The sequence below is a fragment of the Papio anubis genome, unplaced genomic scaffold, assembly GCF_008728515.1.
Source record: "Papio anubis isolate 15944 unplaced genomic scaffold, Panubis1.0 scaffold302, whole genome shotgun sequence".
Lineage (NCBI taxonomy): Eukaryota > Metazoa > Chordata > Mammalia > Primates > Cercopithecidae > Papio > Papio anubis.
Window position 1 is genome coordinate 94,246 of NW_022163129.1, and position 17,331 is coordinate 111,576.

Here is a 17,331-nt window from a genome sequence, read left to right on the forward strand (position 1 = left end):
TCCCAAAGTGTTGGGATTACAGGCGTGAGCCACCATGCCCGGCTTTCAGCGTGTGGTTTTTACCAGTGTGGTTGCAAAATGACTACTCTTCCTCCAGGTATCTTGTCCTTGCTCCAGTAAGGAGGTGGAAGGACCAAAAGCTTTATGAGGCTTTGTCATTTTATTAAAGCAGGAAATACTGGCTGGACGCGGTGGCTAGCGCCTGTAATCCCAGCACTTTAGGAGGCTGAGGCAGGTGGATCACCTTAGGTTAGGAGTTTGAGACCAGCCTGGCCAACATGGTGAAACACCGTCCCTACTCAAAATACAAAAATTAGCTGGGTGTGGTGGTGGGCACCTGTAGCCCCAGCTACTTGGGAGGCTGAGGCAGGAGAATCGCTTGAACCTGGGAGGTGAAGGTTGCAGTGAGCCGAGATTATGCCATTGTACTCCAGCCTGGGCAACAAGAGTGAAACTCTATCTTAAAAAAAAAAAAAAAGAGAGAAGAAGAAGGAAATATTTTCCAGGGACTTCCGGTTACTTTTTGTAGGCTGGAATTCTGCCACATGGCCAAATCTAACTGCAAGCGATTCTGAGAAGGTGACGATTTTAGTTGGGCACGTTGCTGCTCCAAATAAAATTGTACTTTTTGTCAGTGATAAAGAGAACAGATAATGGGGTGTGGTAGGGGGGAGTTGGCAGTACCCAGCCCAGGGTCGAAGCTTCCAGAGATCTTACATTCTGATGGGGGAGATGGGAGGGTCAACGGAAAACGGTAACCCAGCTTGGTAAATCCTCCGCCGGAATCACAGGTGCTGTAGGAGCAGAGAGGTCTTGAGGAAGCCTTGCCAGAGTAGGAAACACACCTTGGGGGCCATTCCTTGAAGGACTAGCGGAAGTCCTCCAAGCAGAAGAGAGAAAGCCTTTTCAAGCTTGATAGAAAGCATCTTTCAAAGTTATCGGAGATTTCAGTGGAAATTGGGAACCCAATGTTTGGTGTTCCTGAAGTGTGAGGGTCAAAGGCTGAACATGGAGCTGGCGGGGAGGGGGCAGGAAGAAAACAGTCATGAACGTCTGGTATGCCATGAAGAGCAATAGAGCTTTACCCCCAAGAGCTCCTGAAGGGTTTTAAACAAATGAATGACATAATCAGATTAGGATTTTATTTTTTAAAAAGAATGAGATGGGGTCTTGCTATGTTGTCCAGGCTGGTCTTGAACTCCTGGGCTCAAGTGATCCTCCTTCCTCAGCCTCCCAAAATGCTGGGACTACAGGTGGGAGCCACTGCACCTGGCCCAGATTTTAAATAGCTAGCAGTACATCACCTGACACAATTATAAGGGTTAGTTGAATGGAGGCAGCCATGTGCATGGAGAATATGTGAAGTATAATAATAGACACGGGGTGGAGGAATGTTCTGAGATAGAAGGAGCAGCAACAGGGTTTTTGCAACAGTCTGGATGGAATATGACAAATATTTCAATCAGGGCTACAGGAAGAAGGATAGAAAGTTCTCTGTGCTCCAAATGTGACATAGTTTGCTTATTAAGGTAGGATTCTTAGAAAGAAAAAAAAAAAACGTGGGCTTCTTTTCTGATACTGGTTCCCTTCCACTTCCTACCAAATCCTTGATGAAGAGGGGAATTCAAGGGGGAGGTAGGAGAAGGGAAACCCTTCAAGAAGCCATTGTTATGGGAAGAAATATTGGTGGGATCCTGGGTTCTGAAGTCCCTTCTCTTCCTTTGCTGTTGAAATGTTGGCCCTCCCTTTCCTTCTCTCCTCTTCTCATTTCCTGTTCCCTAGCTAGTCCTCTACACCCTTGGCTTCTCACTACCTATTTGCTGCTAACTGCCCATCTTGATCTTCAGATTTCTTTCTTTAGTGGTTGACATGACCCTTTATATCCCACTGTCTCAACATCTTCACCATCAGGCCTTACACATTCTCAAACTTAATGTAGTAAACTGAACACACTATTTTCTGCCTTTCTGTATCTCTTTACCTGCATGGATGGCACCATCCACCCAGTTAAAAGGGATCAGAATATGCCAGTCCAAACTGTGCCACTTTGGCATAAGTATGATTTTGAGCTGGAAGGCATTTAAGAAACACTTAAAAGCAGAGTATAAAATTCCCCTTACGAAGGAAAGTGTCTCTCTTCCCCTCTCCCATATCAAGAGGAGAATAACTCATATCACAAGAGACAGAAAGTCAGCACCAACTTGAATCTGCATAAACAAATCTTACTAAAATAGCCATTATCTTCCGTTAGTGCCTCCCATGTATTTACCTTCCCATAATTTACTGCCCCTAGATGCCCAAATCCCGCTTCTTTTGTCTTGTTATGTATCCACAACTTGTCCTTTGTTAAAATGGCATATAAGCCCCCATTCCTAATTGCTTCTCCTGTTTTCACTTCTTCCCTGTGAAGTTCTCACATGCTTGTGAAATAACCTTTCTGTTCATCTGCTTTTTCTCAGTTTCATTTGCAGGCCCCAGATACTAAACCTACCAGGTAGAGGAAAAGGGTTTTCTCCTGTCTGTAATCCACCGTCTAGAATTCTGGCAGTCTTCCCAGCCTCTTCCCTTACTCTCCTGTCTTGCATTCACTTAGTCTCCGACACTGGTGAGCCACCTGAGCCCTGTGCTGCTGTAAAACAGGTGAGTTAAGAAATTTACCCATCGTTTTGTTTTCCAAAACCCTCCAACCTTTTGTGTTCCAACGAAACAGCTAAAGGCAAAAAACCACCCTGCTCACACATATTCCATAGAAAGCCTCATCTCCATCCTTCCTTATAAGATTCATGTATGACTCTTTTGTTTCGCTGCCTCTATGAAACCTCAGGTCCCCTTCGTTTTCCCTGAGATGTTATTAATTAATGAACATGTTTTCGATTGCAATGGCCCGAATAAAACCACCTCTGTAATTGTCTGGTACATTTTGTCTTTGATGTCAGTAAGTCATTCCTGATTCTATCTCCTAAGCTAAGTAGCTGTTGAACGTCCCCTCCTTTCCCTCCCACTGCCCGTTCACCAGCTTTTACCTGGATAACTGTAGCGGTCTCCTAAATGGTTTCAAGGACTCGGCTTTCTTCTTCTCCACCCCATTCTTCACATTACTGCTAGAACGATCTTTCTGAAAAGCAAGTCATTATCCAATCTCTGTTTCCCAGTCTAACTTTGAAGACACACTACCCCCTCCACCCGCCCCACACATGCACGCACACAATCCATGAGTACACTGAATTACTTGGGTGAAATACTGTGCTTTCTCTCATCTCTTTTTTTTTTTTTTTTTTAGACAGAGTCTTGCTCTGTTGTCCAGGCTCCTGGAGTGCAGTGGTGCAATGTCTGCTCACTGCAACCTCCACCTCCCAGATTCAAGTGATTCTCATGCCTCAGCCTCCCGATTAGCTGGGATTACAGGCGCCTGCCACCACACTCGGCTAATTTTTTGTATTTTTACTACAGACGGGGTTTCACCATGTTGGCCAGGCTGGTCTCGAACTCCTGACCTCAGGTGATCTGCCTGCCTCGGCCTCCCAAAGTGCTGGGATTACAGGCGTGAGCCACCGCACCTGGCCTCCCATAGCTTTTTGTGCTTTCTTCTATCATTCTTTTTTGTCACATTGTATTATAACTGTTAACTTGTTTGTTTCCTTCCTCCCTCCACTAGGCTGTGAGTTTCCTGAGGATAGAAACTTCATTTTATTTATCTTTGTATTCCTAGGCCTGGTACAATACCTGACATGTATCAGCATTTACTATAAGTACTATAATACCAAGTGTCACTTGAATGCTAAATGCCACCTAATCCTCACAATCGCCTTCTCAAATATGCACAAATGTTTATATTTCAATGAGTTGGACAATGTACATGTTCTCATTAACATCCTTTTATTCAGCGTAGTTGATAATTTAAGCATAAGAATATTCTTTTTATCCCATCTGAAATCCCAAAGATACAAGAATAAAAAGTTTTCCTAATCATTTAACATGTATTCTGCCCACTTTTTTTTTTTTTTTGAGACGGAGTCTTGCTCTGTCGCCCAGGCTGGAGTGCAGTGGCGCAATCTCCGCTCAATACAAGCTCCACCTCCCGGGTTCACACCATTCTCCTGCCTCAGCCTCCCGAGTAGCTGGGACTACAGGCGCCCGCCACCATGCCCGGCTAATTTTTTTTGTATTTTTAGTACATCCGTGTTAGCCAGGATGGTCTCGATCTCCTGACCTCGTGATCCGCCAGCCTCAGCCTCCCAAAGTGCTGGGATTGCAGGCGTGAGCCACTGCGCCCGGCCCACTTAACTTCTTAAGTCTTGAGGATCACCATTTCCTTTTATTCCAAAAGAGGGACTGCTCTGGTAAGTGCTGCAGACCCAAAATGTACATGGGGTGGAGCTTTTAGTGAGTGGAAGGGGCTTTCATGACTACCTTTTTTTTTTTTTTTTTTTGGGGAGCCCGGGTCTCACTCTGTCGCCCAGGCTGGAGTGCAGCGGAGCGATCCCAGCTCACTGCAACCTCCGCCTCCCAGGTTCAAGCGATTCTCCTGCTTCAGCCTCCTGAGTAGCTGGGATTACAGGCACGCGCCACCAGGCCCAGCTAATTTTGGATGTTTCGTAGAGACAGGGTTTCACCACGTTAGCCAGGCTGATCTTGAACTCCTGATCTCTAGTGATCCACCCGCCTCAGCCTCCCGAAGTGCTGGGATTAGAGGTGTGAGCCACCGCGCCTGGCAACTACCTTTTCTTCAGAGTTCCCTCTGTTCTCTTCCTTTGATAGCCGAGAGGCAAGCCAGGGAATGACCTCCTTTGCGTGTCTTCCCCCATCTGCCCTCACTATAGGAACTCCTAGAAGGACCAGGACAGACACAAGGATGGAAGAGAAAAGGACAGAACAATTAATGCAACTGTGACTCTGGGCTTGGGGAAATATTCTCTTCAGTACACACATCTATTTATTTATTTGTTTATTTATTTATTTTTGAGACAAGGTCTCACTTTGTCACCCAGGTTGGAGTGCAGTGGTGCAAACTCGGCTCACTACAACCTCCTCCTCCCAGGTTCAAGCGATTCTCCCACCTCAGCCTCCAGAGTAGCTGGGACTACAGGAACACGCCACCATGCCTGGCTAATTTTTGTATTTTTGGTAGAGGCGGAGTTTTGCTATGTTGCCTAGGTTGATTTCCAACTCAGAGCTCAAGTGATCCGCTCACCTTGGCCTACCAGAGTGCTGGAATTACAAGAGTGAGCCACCACGTCTGGTCTTTTTAATTTTAAATTCACGAGGTACATATGCAGGTTTAGATTCAGGGCGTAAATATGCAGGTTTTGTTACATGGGTATATTTTGTGATGCTGAGGTTTGAGCTACTGATCCCATTGCCCAAATAGTGAACATAGTACCTGAAAGTAGGTTTCAACGCTTGCCCTCTTTCCTTCCTCCTCCCTTTTGGAATCTCCAGTGCTTATTGTTCCTATCTTTGTGTCCATGTGTACAAGATGTTTAGCTCCCACTTAAAGTGAGAACATGCAGTATTTGGTTTTCTGTTTCTGCATTAATTCACTTAGGATAATGGTCTCCAGCTGCATCCATGCTGCTGCAAAGGACATGATTTCATTCTATTTATTTATTTATTTAGATACACAGTTTTGCTCTTGTTGTCCAGGCTGAAGTGCAATGGCGCGATCTTGGCTCACTGCAACCTCCACCTCCTGGGTTCAAGCAATTCTCCTGCCTCAGCCTCCCGAGTAGCTGGGATTATAGGCACCTGCCACCACGCCCAGCTAGGTTTTTGTATTTTTAGTAGAGATGGGGTTTTGCCATGTTGGCCAGGTTGGTCTCAAACTCCTGACCTCAGGTGATCCACCCACCTCGGCCTCCAAAGTGCTGGGTTTACAGGTATGAGGCACCGCACTGGGCCGATTGCATTCTTTTTTATGACTACATAGTATTCCATGGAATATATGGACCACATTTTCTTTATCTAATCTACCATTGATGAACATCTAGGCTGATTCCATGTCTTTGCTATTGTGGATAGTGCTGCGAAAAATGTACAGGTGCATTTGTCCTTTTGGTAGAAAGATTTATTTCCCTTTGTGTATATACCCAGTAGTGAGACTGCTGGGTTGAATGGTAATTCTATTTTTAATTCTTTGAGAAAACACCAAACTGCTTTCCACAGTGGCTGAACTAATTTACATTCCCACCAACAGTGTGTTGAGTTCCCTTTTCTCTGCTACCTCACCAACATCCATTATTTTCTGACTTTAATAATAGCCATTCTAACTAGTGTAGATGGTATCTCATTGTGGTTTTGATTTGCATTTCTCTGATGATTAGTGATGTTGAGCATTTTTTCATATGTTTATTGGCCACTTGTACTCTTCTTTTGAGAAGTGTCCGCTCATGCCCTTTGCCCACGTTTTGATGGAATTATTTGTTTTTTTCTTGCTGATTTAAGTTCCTTATAGATTCTGGTATTAGTTCTTTGTTGGAGGCACAGTTTGTTAATATTTTCTCCTATTCTTTAGGCTGTTTACTCTGTTGATAGTTTCTTTTGCTGTGCAGGAGCTCTTTAGTTTAAGTAGGTCCCATCTGTCATTTTTTTGTTTTTGTAGAATGTGCTTATTTTCCCTGACTTTTCAGTCAGAATTTACAATCAACGGGAGTGTAATTGATCCAGTGGAGACCCAGGATAAAAGGGTGTAATTGCCTAGAGAATCTTTTCTGTTAAACATCATTCATCTTACTTCCCTTATCCCTTTGCCTCCAAACCTGTTTCCAAAACAAAAGCATTGCTCCGAGGAAGTGCTTGCACAGTGATAGATAGCCCACGTGGGGAAAGGCTGGGAGAATCATGCAGAAGAGAAACCGAGAGAGATGGAGAGCGCATTCTGGCCAGCCACTTTTCTTGTCATCAATCACTGTTTGCCCCACAGTAGTGGGCTGGGTGAGCGCAGCCTTATAATTAAAATTCTCTATTCTAACCTGTCCTCACATCTTTAAAATGATTCATTGAGAAGTCTGGGTTAAGGCCGGGCGCGGTGGCTCAAGCCTGTAATCCCAGCACTTTGGGAGGCCGAGATGGGTGGATCACGAGGTCAGGAGATCGAGACCATCCTGGCTAACACGGTGAAACCCCATCTCTACTAAAAAATACAAAAAACTAGCCGGGCGAGGTGGCGGGCGCCTGTAGTCCCAGCTACTCGGGAGGCTGAGGCAGGAGAATGGCGTGAACCCAGGAGGGGGAGCTTGCAGTGAGCTGAGATCCGGCCACTGCACTCCAGCCTGGGTGACAGAGCGAGACTCCGTCTCAAAAAAAAAAAAAAAAAAAAAGAGAAGTCTGGGTTAAAAGGTTTAAGGAAGAAGCCAAATTGTGAGTTTTGGGGGAAAGGACGATCATCATCTTTAAAAGAACTTTTGGTTTCCAAAGAAATATGTATAGAACTAAATGCACAGATTTTCTTTTCCATTTTTATTTTTTTAGCCAATTCCCAAAGCCCTAAATCACATTTTCCTTTAGATTTAAACTCTAGAAAAACATTATTATTATTATTACTATTATTATTATTATTATTATTATTATTATTTGAGACAGGGTCTTGCTTCATTGTCCGGGCTGGAGTGCAGTGGCACAATCTCAGCTCACTGCAACCTCCACCTCCAGTGCTGAGGCGATTCTCCTGCCTCAGACTCCCAAGGGGCTGGGATTACAGGCCCGTGCCACCACACCTGGCTAATTTTTGTATTGTTAGTAGACATGGGTTTCACCATGTTGGCCAGGCTGATCTTGAACTCCCAACCTCAAGTGATCTACCCACCTCACACTCCCAAAGTGCTGGGATTACAGGCATAAGCCACTGTGCCCAGCCTAGGAAGACATTCTTGTCTTCTCTAGTTCACCCTCCACCACTGTCTCCTCTCTGGAGAGCCCCCTAAATGGCTACACAAAACAGCTAAACCACCTTTCTTCCCCCTGTGACCTTGCCCATACAGTGCCTCCTCTGAGTGCTTGTTCCTATCCCATCTCCTTGCAAAGGTACTAGAAAGTATTACAGCTGAGGTTCAGACATATTCATCTGTTACCCATTTACTAGTCAGAGAAATTAAATTATTTGATTGAAGGAGTTCTGCTTCAAGCGACAGAAGAATGTTCCACCCTCCAGTAATGACATAGAGGACTAATTGAGTCTCTTTCCAGCTTCTGTCCTGAAAAGCAAACAATCAAACAAACAAAAAATAAAAGACATTGTGATACTCAGAAGCTCAGTACATATATAGAGGATACTTGACCTCTATATACAAAATAACTCACAAATGCACAATTGGATTATTAATAGTGTTATCTCACAGGAGTAGAATCAGGTAACCTTTACTTTCATCTTAGTATTTTCATATAACAAAGATGTATTATGTAAAAATATTAGGAAAAGTCCATCTATTTTCAATCTGACAGAAAAAGTATTGTTTTAATACCAAGATTAGCTTTTTCTGACATAAACTATTTTCAAGAGTTTAGGACAGGCTGGGCACAGTGGCTCACACCTGTAATCCCAGCACTTTGGGAGGCTGAAGTAGGCAGATCACCTGAGGCCAGGAGTTTGAGACCAGCCTGGCCAACATGGCAAAACCCCATCTCTATTAAAAATACAAAAAAATTAGCTGGGCGTGATGGCACATGCCTGTAATCCCAGCTACTCAGGAGGCTGAGGCACAAGAATCGCTTGAACTTGGGAGGCAGAGGCTGCAGTGAGCTGAGATCACGCCACTGCACTCCAGCCTGAGCAGCAGAGCCAGACCCTCTTTCAAAAAAAAAAAAAAAAAAGGTTTAAGACAAAAAAGGAAAGCTCACTTTCTATCAAAAATAAGCCTCCAAAAGACAATAACAGGGCTGAGTGTGGTGGCTCATGCCTGTAATCCCAGTACTTTGGGAGGCCGAGGCAGGCAGATCACCTGAAGTCAGGAGTTCAAGACCAGCCTAGTCAACATGGTGAAACCCTGTCTCTACTAAAAATACGAAAATTAGCCAGGCATGATGGTGGGCACCTATAATTCCGCAACTCGGGAGGCTGAGGCAGGAGAATCGCTTGAACCTGGGAGGTGAGCCACTCAACCTCCGCCACTGCACTCCAGCGTGGGCAACACAGTGAGACTCTATCTCAAAAAAAGACAATAACAGTAACTTGAAAGAGGCTCCTCTTCACTTCTGCCACCTAACCCATAACTCCACCCATTTCTCCGCTGGACTTACCTCATTCACAGGGATCAGAATACTGAATTGTTGCCTGTTCATCTGTAAAATGAAATAAGACATATAATTACTTTGAGGATCTCCTATATTCAGAGGGAAAATGCTTCATAAAAGCTACTGCTTTAGCCCTTTCCAGAGAATCTCTACAGGTTATGATATTCAGAATTACAAGAAAGTTTCAATCACTAATATTTGTACATTGTGACAAATTATTAATCATAGCAAAAATAATGGAAATGGCCCTTTGAGAACGATGGTTCACATTGTTCTCTTCTTGGTCTAAGGACCACATCATATCAAATGTCTCTAGTGTACGCAACTTAAAAATGGCACACAACTGAATTAAAATATTTTAGGAGATTAGATAATTTAATTACGTGCTACTTGGCTTGGGAAGGAGTATTTGTAAAATTAAGAGAGAAGCCATGAAGAATGAGGCAGAAGTAGGTTGGGAGATGCAGGTAAGATCTCAGCTCTCATTTCAGCCCAGCCCTCTCACCTGGCAGGTAGTAGTCATAGACCTTGATGGTTGCTGGTTTCAAGTTGGTGACCAGCACACTTTGGCTGATGGTGAAGGTATAAGTCTGAGTGTTCTTACTGAGCTGTGGGGAAGACAGATGAAACAATACCTTAGAACTAAAATGAAAATTACACTCTATGCAACGTGGAGTTAAAAGACCCTTGCTGTCTTCATGTAGATTTTCTGAAACCCCACCAGGAACGGTGGCTCACGCCTCTAATCCCCGCACTTTGGGAGGCCGAGGTGGGTGAATCACCAGAGGTCAGGAGTTCCAGACCAGTCTGGCGAACATGGTAAAACCCCATCTCTACTAAAAATACAAAAATTAGCCGAGCATGGTGGCTGGCACCTGTAATCCCAGCTACTCAGGAGGCTAAGGCAGGAGAATCGCTTGAACCTGGGAGGCGGATGTTGCAGTGAGTCGAGATGGCACCACTGCACTCCAGCCTGGGTGATAAAGCGGCACTGCATCTCAAAACAAACAAACAAACAAACAAACATTCTGAAACTCTCTACCTACCTCTGCCCTATGACAGTCTGCCCTAAGACATTGCCTCCTGCTGACTTCCTGGCTCTTTCTTCTTAGGATCTTACAGCTCTCTGGCCCTCTTGTGAACTGGTTCCCTTTGTTCATGGTCTACGCTGACCCATGGTTTCTCCACTAAATTAGTCAAAGTGGCCAAAGAAAGCAGAGGCTTGCATTTTACTCCAACAGTTCTACGCCCCTTACTGGTTTGCTTTCTTCAATCTGGTCCCTGAGCAAATGATACCTCCTCAAAGGGGCTTTCCTTGAACACCTTATTTAAAAATAGTCACATCCCTGGCCTGCCTCACCAGCACTCTTTATCCCCTTATGCTGCATAACACTTATTACTACCGAAAAAAAAAAAGTGCGCGTATACACATATACATGTAATTTTAAAGAACTTGAATATTGTTGTCTCTCCACTAGAATATCAGCACTCTTAGGCCAGGTATCATATCTATTGTTTTCATTGCCACGTCTCCATCACTTAGAAAAGTGACTGGCATATGTTGGTTGCTCAGTAAATATTTGTTGAATAAATTAGCAAATGGAGAATCTAAGGCAATTGTATAAGTTACTTTACTATAACAAGAAAATAAATCCCAGCTATTTGGGAGGCTGAGGTGGGAGGATCATTTAAGCCCAGGGGTGGAGATTATAGTGAGCCAAGATTGGGCCACTGAAGTCCAGCCTGGGCAACAGAGTGAGACCCTGTCTCAAAAAAAAAAAAAAAAAAAATTATAAATTTAGGTATAGAGCTATTAACGCCTAATTGGAAGGGATTTCCAAAGTTCTTCAGGTATAGTGCCTCTCAAAGTGTGGTCAAGAGACCTCCCCTACTCCAGGGATCCCTGAGATTGCATCAGAGTATCTGAGAGGTCAGAATTATTTTTAGAATGATATTAAGACTTTTTTTTTCCACTCTCATTCTCTTACAAATATACAGGAGATTGTTTCCTTCTGGGGAAAGAGATTTAAAAAACTAAAAAATAAACAAGTATACAGTAGAGTTATCAGAGGCTACTTTATGTGTAATATTGCAATGGTTTGAACGTAGGAATAAATATAAAATTTCATTCTCTTTGATTAAGCCAGATATTAAAGCAAAAATGCAAAACAATGTCACTATTCTTATTTTTTTGTTTTGGAAAATAGTTATTTTCTTTTTCTTTTTCTTTTCTTTTTTTGAGATGGAGTCTCACTCTGTTGCCCAGGCTAGAGTATAGTGGCACGATCTCGGCTCGCCACAACCTCTGCCTCCTGGGTACAAGCGATTCTTCTGCCTCAGCCTCTCAAGTAGCTGGGACTACCGGCGTGCGCCACCACACCCAGCTAATTTTTGTATTTTTAGTAGAGACGGCGTTTCACCATATTGACCAGGCTGGTCTCAAACTCCTGATCTTGTGATCTGCCCTCCTCAGCCTCCCAAAGTGCTGGAATTACAGGCATGAGCCATCATGCCTGGACAGAAAATAGTTATTTTCATAAAAATGTTATTTATATTAAGATGTAGTGAGTTTATTACTGTTTTTAAATTAATTAATAAATATTTTAAGATTATCTCAGTTTTAATTTCTAACATGATAAAGACCAATAGTTAAAACCCACTCCACTGAAAGTTGTTTGAGGCCCTCAGTAAATTAAGAGTGTAAGGGGATCCTGAAACAAAGAACTTTTAGAACCACTGTTCTTTTCTATCATTTGGTCACCATAACGAATTAAAGCCAATGACTAACATGAACCAAAAGAAAGCTGGGGTAGGGCCGGGGGCGGTGGCTCACGCCTGTAATCCCAGCACTTTGGGAGGCCGAGGTGGGTGGATCACGAGGTCAGGGGTTCGAGACCAGCCTGACCAACATGGTGAAACCCCGTCTCTACTAAAAATACAAAAATTAGCTGGGCGTGGTGGCAGGTGCCTGTAATCCCATTTACTCGGGAGGCTGAGGCAGGAGAGTTGCTTGAACCCGGGAGGCGGAGGTTGCAGTGAGCCGAGATCGCACCACTGCACTCCAGCCTGGGCGACAAAGCGAGACTCCATCTCAAAAAAAAAAAAAAAGAAAAAGAAAAAAAAAAAGAAAGCTGGCTAGTAGCAGTTTTAATATCTGACTAAATGGCAACTAAGGCAAGGAAAAAAATGTGTGTGTGTGCATGTGTGGTGTAGGAATCTAAGGCAAAAGTATTTGATATAAATATATACACATATATAGTAATGGGGAAAAGATAGTATGTACTAATATAAGGAAAATTTAAGAAGATATGTTCATAATATATATATCTAATTATATAGTCTCAAATATATCAGGAAACGACAGCCAAAAATGTATGGATAAACGGATAAATCAAATATCACAATTAGAGGCCGGGGGCAGTGGCTCACACCTATAACTCCAGCACTTTGGGAGGCCTAGGTGGCCAGATCACTTGAGGTCAGGAGTTCAAGACCAGCCTGGCCAACATGGTGAAACCCTGTCTCTATCCAAAAAATACTAAACAAACAAAGAAACAAACTCCATCATAATTGGATATTTTAACATATGCTTTTCAGAAACTGTTAAATCAAGCAGAAAAATAAGCAGAGTTATCAAACACATGAACAACAGAAATAATGATCTCAGACTTCTAGATCAGAATCCAGGCCCAAGAGAAAAAAAATAGATGTTCTTTTGGAGTGCACACTGAACACTTGCAAAAACAGATCACGGATTAGGTCATGGAAGAAACTTCAGCACATTCCAGGCAATCAGGATCATGAAGACTCTGTTCTCAGACCATAATGCAACAAAATTAGACATCAGGAACAAAAGGATGGCTTTAAAACTTTCATGTGTTTCCCAACAAATTAAGAAATATAAGTGAATGACAATGAAAACGCTACTTGTCTGAGATTGTGGGACAGGGATGGCATGTACCTTGAGGGACATTTATAGTACAAGTTCATTAAAGAATAAGGAAGACTATATATGTGAATAAGGTCATCCTCTGGTGAAATTGATCAAGACCACAAGGGAGAAGATACACAGAAAAGAGGAAATAACCACAGATACCATCATTAGCACTGGCTTTTAGACCATTAGACCTGATGCTTCAGATTAGAAGCCAACTGGCAGATTTGGCAGGACACACTGAGGAGCAAGCAGTTCATCACCGTCTCGGACATGGTGTCATAGAAATCAGACTCCCCAGGTTCTGCTCCCACCCTAGACACGGACAGATGGGATGACTCGGACAAGCCACTCTCTCTCCAAGTCTCAGTCGGTTGCTGTAAGACTTGAATAAGTTATGTGTGAAAGTATCAGAGACTTGGCAAAGTTTTAAACCGCAACATCATGATTACAGGGTAGTGCCTGATAAGCTAACCCGAGCTATGTCAAAAGAAGCTATACACGGCTCACACAACGTGAACAAAACCCTGGTTCCCGGGAAGATAGGAAACACAGTTAGATGATCGGGTTGGTGGCTGGGCAGGGGGTCGGAAATGGATGTTACTAACAACAGCATCTTTTGATTTGGGATATTCCTGTCTATTGGTTATATACAATAAGGATAACTTTGTTCCTTGTGTGGAGTGGAATATCATGAAAAGGAGCATTGTTAACAATTTTTAGAACGTTGTTAGTCCTTGAGAACTTCTTGCTTTATTAAAATGAAAGGTTATATACGATGTCTGATTAATATTAAGTAATATTAACATTATGTTAAAATGATACAAATGGCTATAGAGTAATGAGGGCTTACTCTGTACCAGGTACAGTCCTAGATATTTTTACATGTCTTAAATAATTTAGTTTTTTCTAGAACTCTAAGAGATAACTATTTTGACCCCTACCCACACACATTTTACAGCTAACTTTCAACAATTTGTCCAGTTACACAGCCAGTGCCAGAACCAAGATTGCAGCCCAGGCAGTCTGGCTTCAGAGCTTCTGCTATTAACTACTATAGCATACTCTAGAGTTGCAATGTCACTTGTGGCTATTGAGCGCTTGAAATGAGGCCAGACAGAATTGAGACGCGCTGACAGTGCTGTAAAGGTGTGGTACAGAAAAAAAAAAAAAGAATGTAGATATCTCATTAATATTTCTGTATATTAATTGTATAGTAAAATGGAAATATTTAGGGTATATAGGCTTGCATAAAATATACCATTAAATTTAATTTCATCTGTTCCTCTACTTTTTAAATGTGGCTACCAGAACTCTTTAAACAATGTAAATGGCTCACATTATAGGTCTGTTGGACAGGGCTTCTCTAGAGGCACAACGGGGTGTTTTATGATATACCAGCATGGAGGCAGAACTCATGGCATGGTGTGGACTCGCTCCCAGGCCCCTCATCCCCATGTGTGTGACACCCATATATACAGATTAGAAGAGAAGTCATGAAGATCCATAAGCAATCCAGTTCTTTGATCTAGTTCCTGAATACCTACCTCATCCAAGTAAATATTAAGTGTGTCAGTTCCAAATTCAACCTTCTTCACCAGGGGTTGCTGGAGAAGCTGCATAAGAGAGGGAGAAAAACAGAGACTAAGAGCCAGAGCCTTCCCTATCCCCTAGGGTAGTCTTCCAAAGCTCTGCCATGATCAAGGAAACAATATATACTGTGGAAAAGGTAGGAAAAGGGAACTGAGACTATTACGAGTTGCGTGTCATATGTCTGCTACAACCTTGCAGCCCATTTAAATAATCCAATCATGAGTTTGTATGTATGTGTATATATACATATATACATATATACACACACATGTACATATATGCACATATATACATGTACCTATATCTACATATGTATATATACACACACCGTGTATATGGATGCCATATATATATGAAAACTACTTTTCTTACAAATGTACATACATATACATACATATATATATATGTATATACATGCCATGTATATATGTGTGTGTGTATATATACACACACATGCCATGATGCCCATTTTACCAGTTTTTTTGATTATACTGTCAGGTCCCCTCACAGCTAGATAAATGAAGAAAACAGAAGTAACTTACTAACTGACTGGTGCCCTCCCTGGGACTGAACCCAGATAGCATCTTCACTTCCACAATCACCATATTGGAAGAGCTACGGCTCCCCACATAACTGAGAGCAGGAAGAAGAAAACACATGTGAGCCTATTACTTCAGTGCACTCTGCATCCCCAACACACATACACACACACACACACACGTGCACACACACACACGTGTCCCACCTCAGCTCCACAGACCAGGTGCTCTGCCGGCCACCAGCACCCCAGCTTTCCTCACCTGGTGTGAATAGCGAGAGTCAAGGATCGAGGTGAAGTCAGTTGCTCACATCTAGCTTTTCCCATTTCCACGCTAAGACTAAAGGTCTTCATATTTTTAAGAGGGAGAATATTGTATCTCAACACCGTCTGGTAGGAAGAAATAGCCAAATCAGAGTTGGAAAGAGCTTTAAAGATTGTACAGTTCAAACTACTTTTCTTACAAGTGAGAAACAGAGAGCGAGAGAGAAGGCCTAAGGGGAAGATGCCCTCAGACTCTCCTTCCCAATGTACATTCATTCTCATGGATCTCTACTTACCTGTACATAGACACAGCCCTGGCCTGAGGCCTCCAGCGTGTACATTCCAGGGACATTGGGCAGAGTCTTCTGCTGAAATACCAATCTGTTGGCTGACTGTATGTTGAATGTATGCTGGAAATTCTCAGTGGATTTTACAACCAGGTTGATCTCCTCAGATGGCGTGTAGGCGGTAGTGGCATATTTGGCAAGAGCTTGGAGAGCAACTACAGTATCCTGAGGGAAACAACCAAACGTATGCTTACCATTTTGTGAGTCATTGGAATTAACCTTGAACAACTCTATAACCCACACACGTGGTTGTTGTTAGTTGGCTTGGATGATGCCTCCTCTAAGTATTTAGAGAACTATACCCACCTCCTCTGGAGAAGCTGACATAGAAATCACAGTAGCCGGGCGCGGTGGCTCACGCCTGTAATCCCAGCACTTTGGGAGGCCGAGGCGGGCGGATCACAAGGTCAGGAGATCGAGACCACGGTGAAACCCCGTCTCTACTAAAAATACAAAAAATTAGCCGGGCGCGGTTGTGGGCGCCTGTAGTCCCAGCTACTCGGGAGGCTGAGGCAGGAGAATGGCGTGAACCCGGGAGGCGGAGCTTGCAGTGAGCTGAGATCTGGCCACTGCACTCCAGCCTGAGCGACAGAGCGAGACTCCGTCTCAAAAAAAAAAAAAAAGAAATCACAGTAGCTTACTTTTATAGAAAATCACCATCAACAAGGTACTACTGAACATCCGCAGGTTACTTGGTTAACCTAATCAATTCATATTCAGAAATCAAACAGCTTCAGAATGAGTTATTGCTAGAAGCAAGTGGATAACTGTTCAGTATATATTTTACAGTTTCCTTATTTGGGGAGGAAACAGTAATAACATGACAGCCCTAGAAATTGCAGCCTATGACGTCATTTAACTGTGTGATGATCTTCTACATCACAGTTGGAAGGAGCATCAGGGACCTAGGAAAGTCCTTCCTTGCAGGCTGGCTTCTTAGCCGTGATACCATGTGATAATCTTTTATTTCTCTGGGAATAAGACAGATAACTGTCACTAAGTGAGCCTCGTACAGTGACGTTTGAACTGTTTCATTCTGAAAACATAATTCACATAAATTACAAGGGGAAAGAAAAATGAATAAAGTGTTCAACAAAATTGTCACATCTCGCTCTATGTTATGAAAATTTCAGGCCGGGTGCGCTGGCTCAAGCCTGTAATCCCAGCACTTTGGGAGGCCGAGACGGGCGGATCACGAGGTCAGGAGATCGAGACCATCCTGGCTAACACGGTGAAACCCCGTCTCTACTAAAAAATACAAAAAACTAGCCAGGCGAGGTGGCGGGCGCCGGTAGTCCCAGCTACTCGGGAGGCTGAGGCAGGAGAATGGCGTGAACCCGGGAGGCGGAGCTTGCAGTGAGCTGAGATCCGGCCACTGCACTCCAGCCTGGGGGACAGAGCGAGACCCCGTCTCAAAAAAAAAAAAAAAA

The 17,331-nt window shown here is 43.3% G+C and overlaps 1 protein-coding gene across 4 annotated transcripts; it reads right to left on the bottom strand.

Moving 5' to 3' along the window:
* Positions 1-481: 481 nt before the first annotated feature.
* On the bottom strand, positions 482-17,144 carry LOC116272998 (alpha-2-macroglobulin-like protein 1). Of its 4 annotated transcripts, XR_004181523.1 has the most exons (11): positions 16,208-16,305; positions 15,851-16,066; positions 15,553-15,680; positions 15,295-15,385; positions 14,707-14,775; positions 9,731-9,833; positions 9,232-9,273; positions 8,067-8,189; positions 4,720-4,826; positions 3,024-3,115; positions 482-2,629 (listed from the first exon to the last, which is right to left on the bottom strand). XR_004181523.1 is itself a non-coding variant. In XM_031661915.1 (8 exons), exons 2-7 carry the CDS (start codon positions 15,893-15,895, stop codon positions 9,233-9,235), a joined length of 477 nt encoding a protein of 158 aa, XP_031517775.1. In that variant the 5' UTR covers positions 15,896-16,066; positions 16,543-17,144; the 3' UTR covers positions 8,055-8,189; position 9,232. The 4 variants fall into 4 exon arrangements, 3 of the variants coding, with proteins under 3 accessions (XP_031517775.1, XP_031517773.1, XP_031517774.1); XM_031661915.1 differs by lacking the exons at positions 482-2,629; positions 3,024-3,115; positions 4,720-4,826; positions 16,208-16,305 and adding an exon at positions 16,543-17,144 and having other exon boundaries at positions 8,055-8,189; XM_031661913.1 differs by lacking the exons at positions 482-2,629; positions 3,024-3,115; positions 4,720-4,826 and having other exon boundaries at positions 8,055-8,189.
* Between the last annotated feature and the right edge of the window lie 187 nt (positions 17,145-17,331).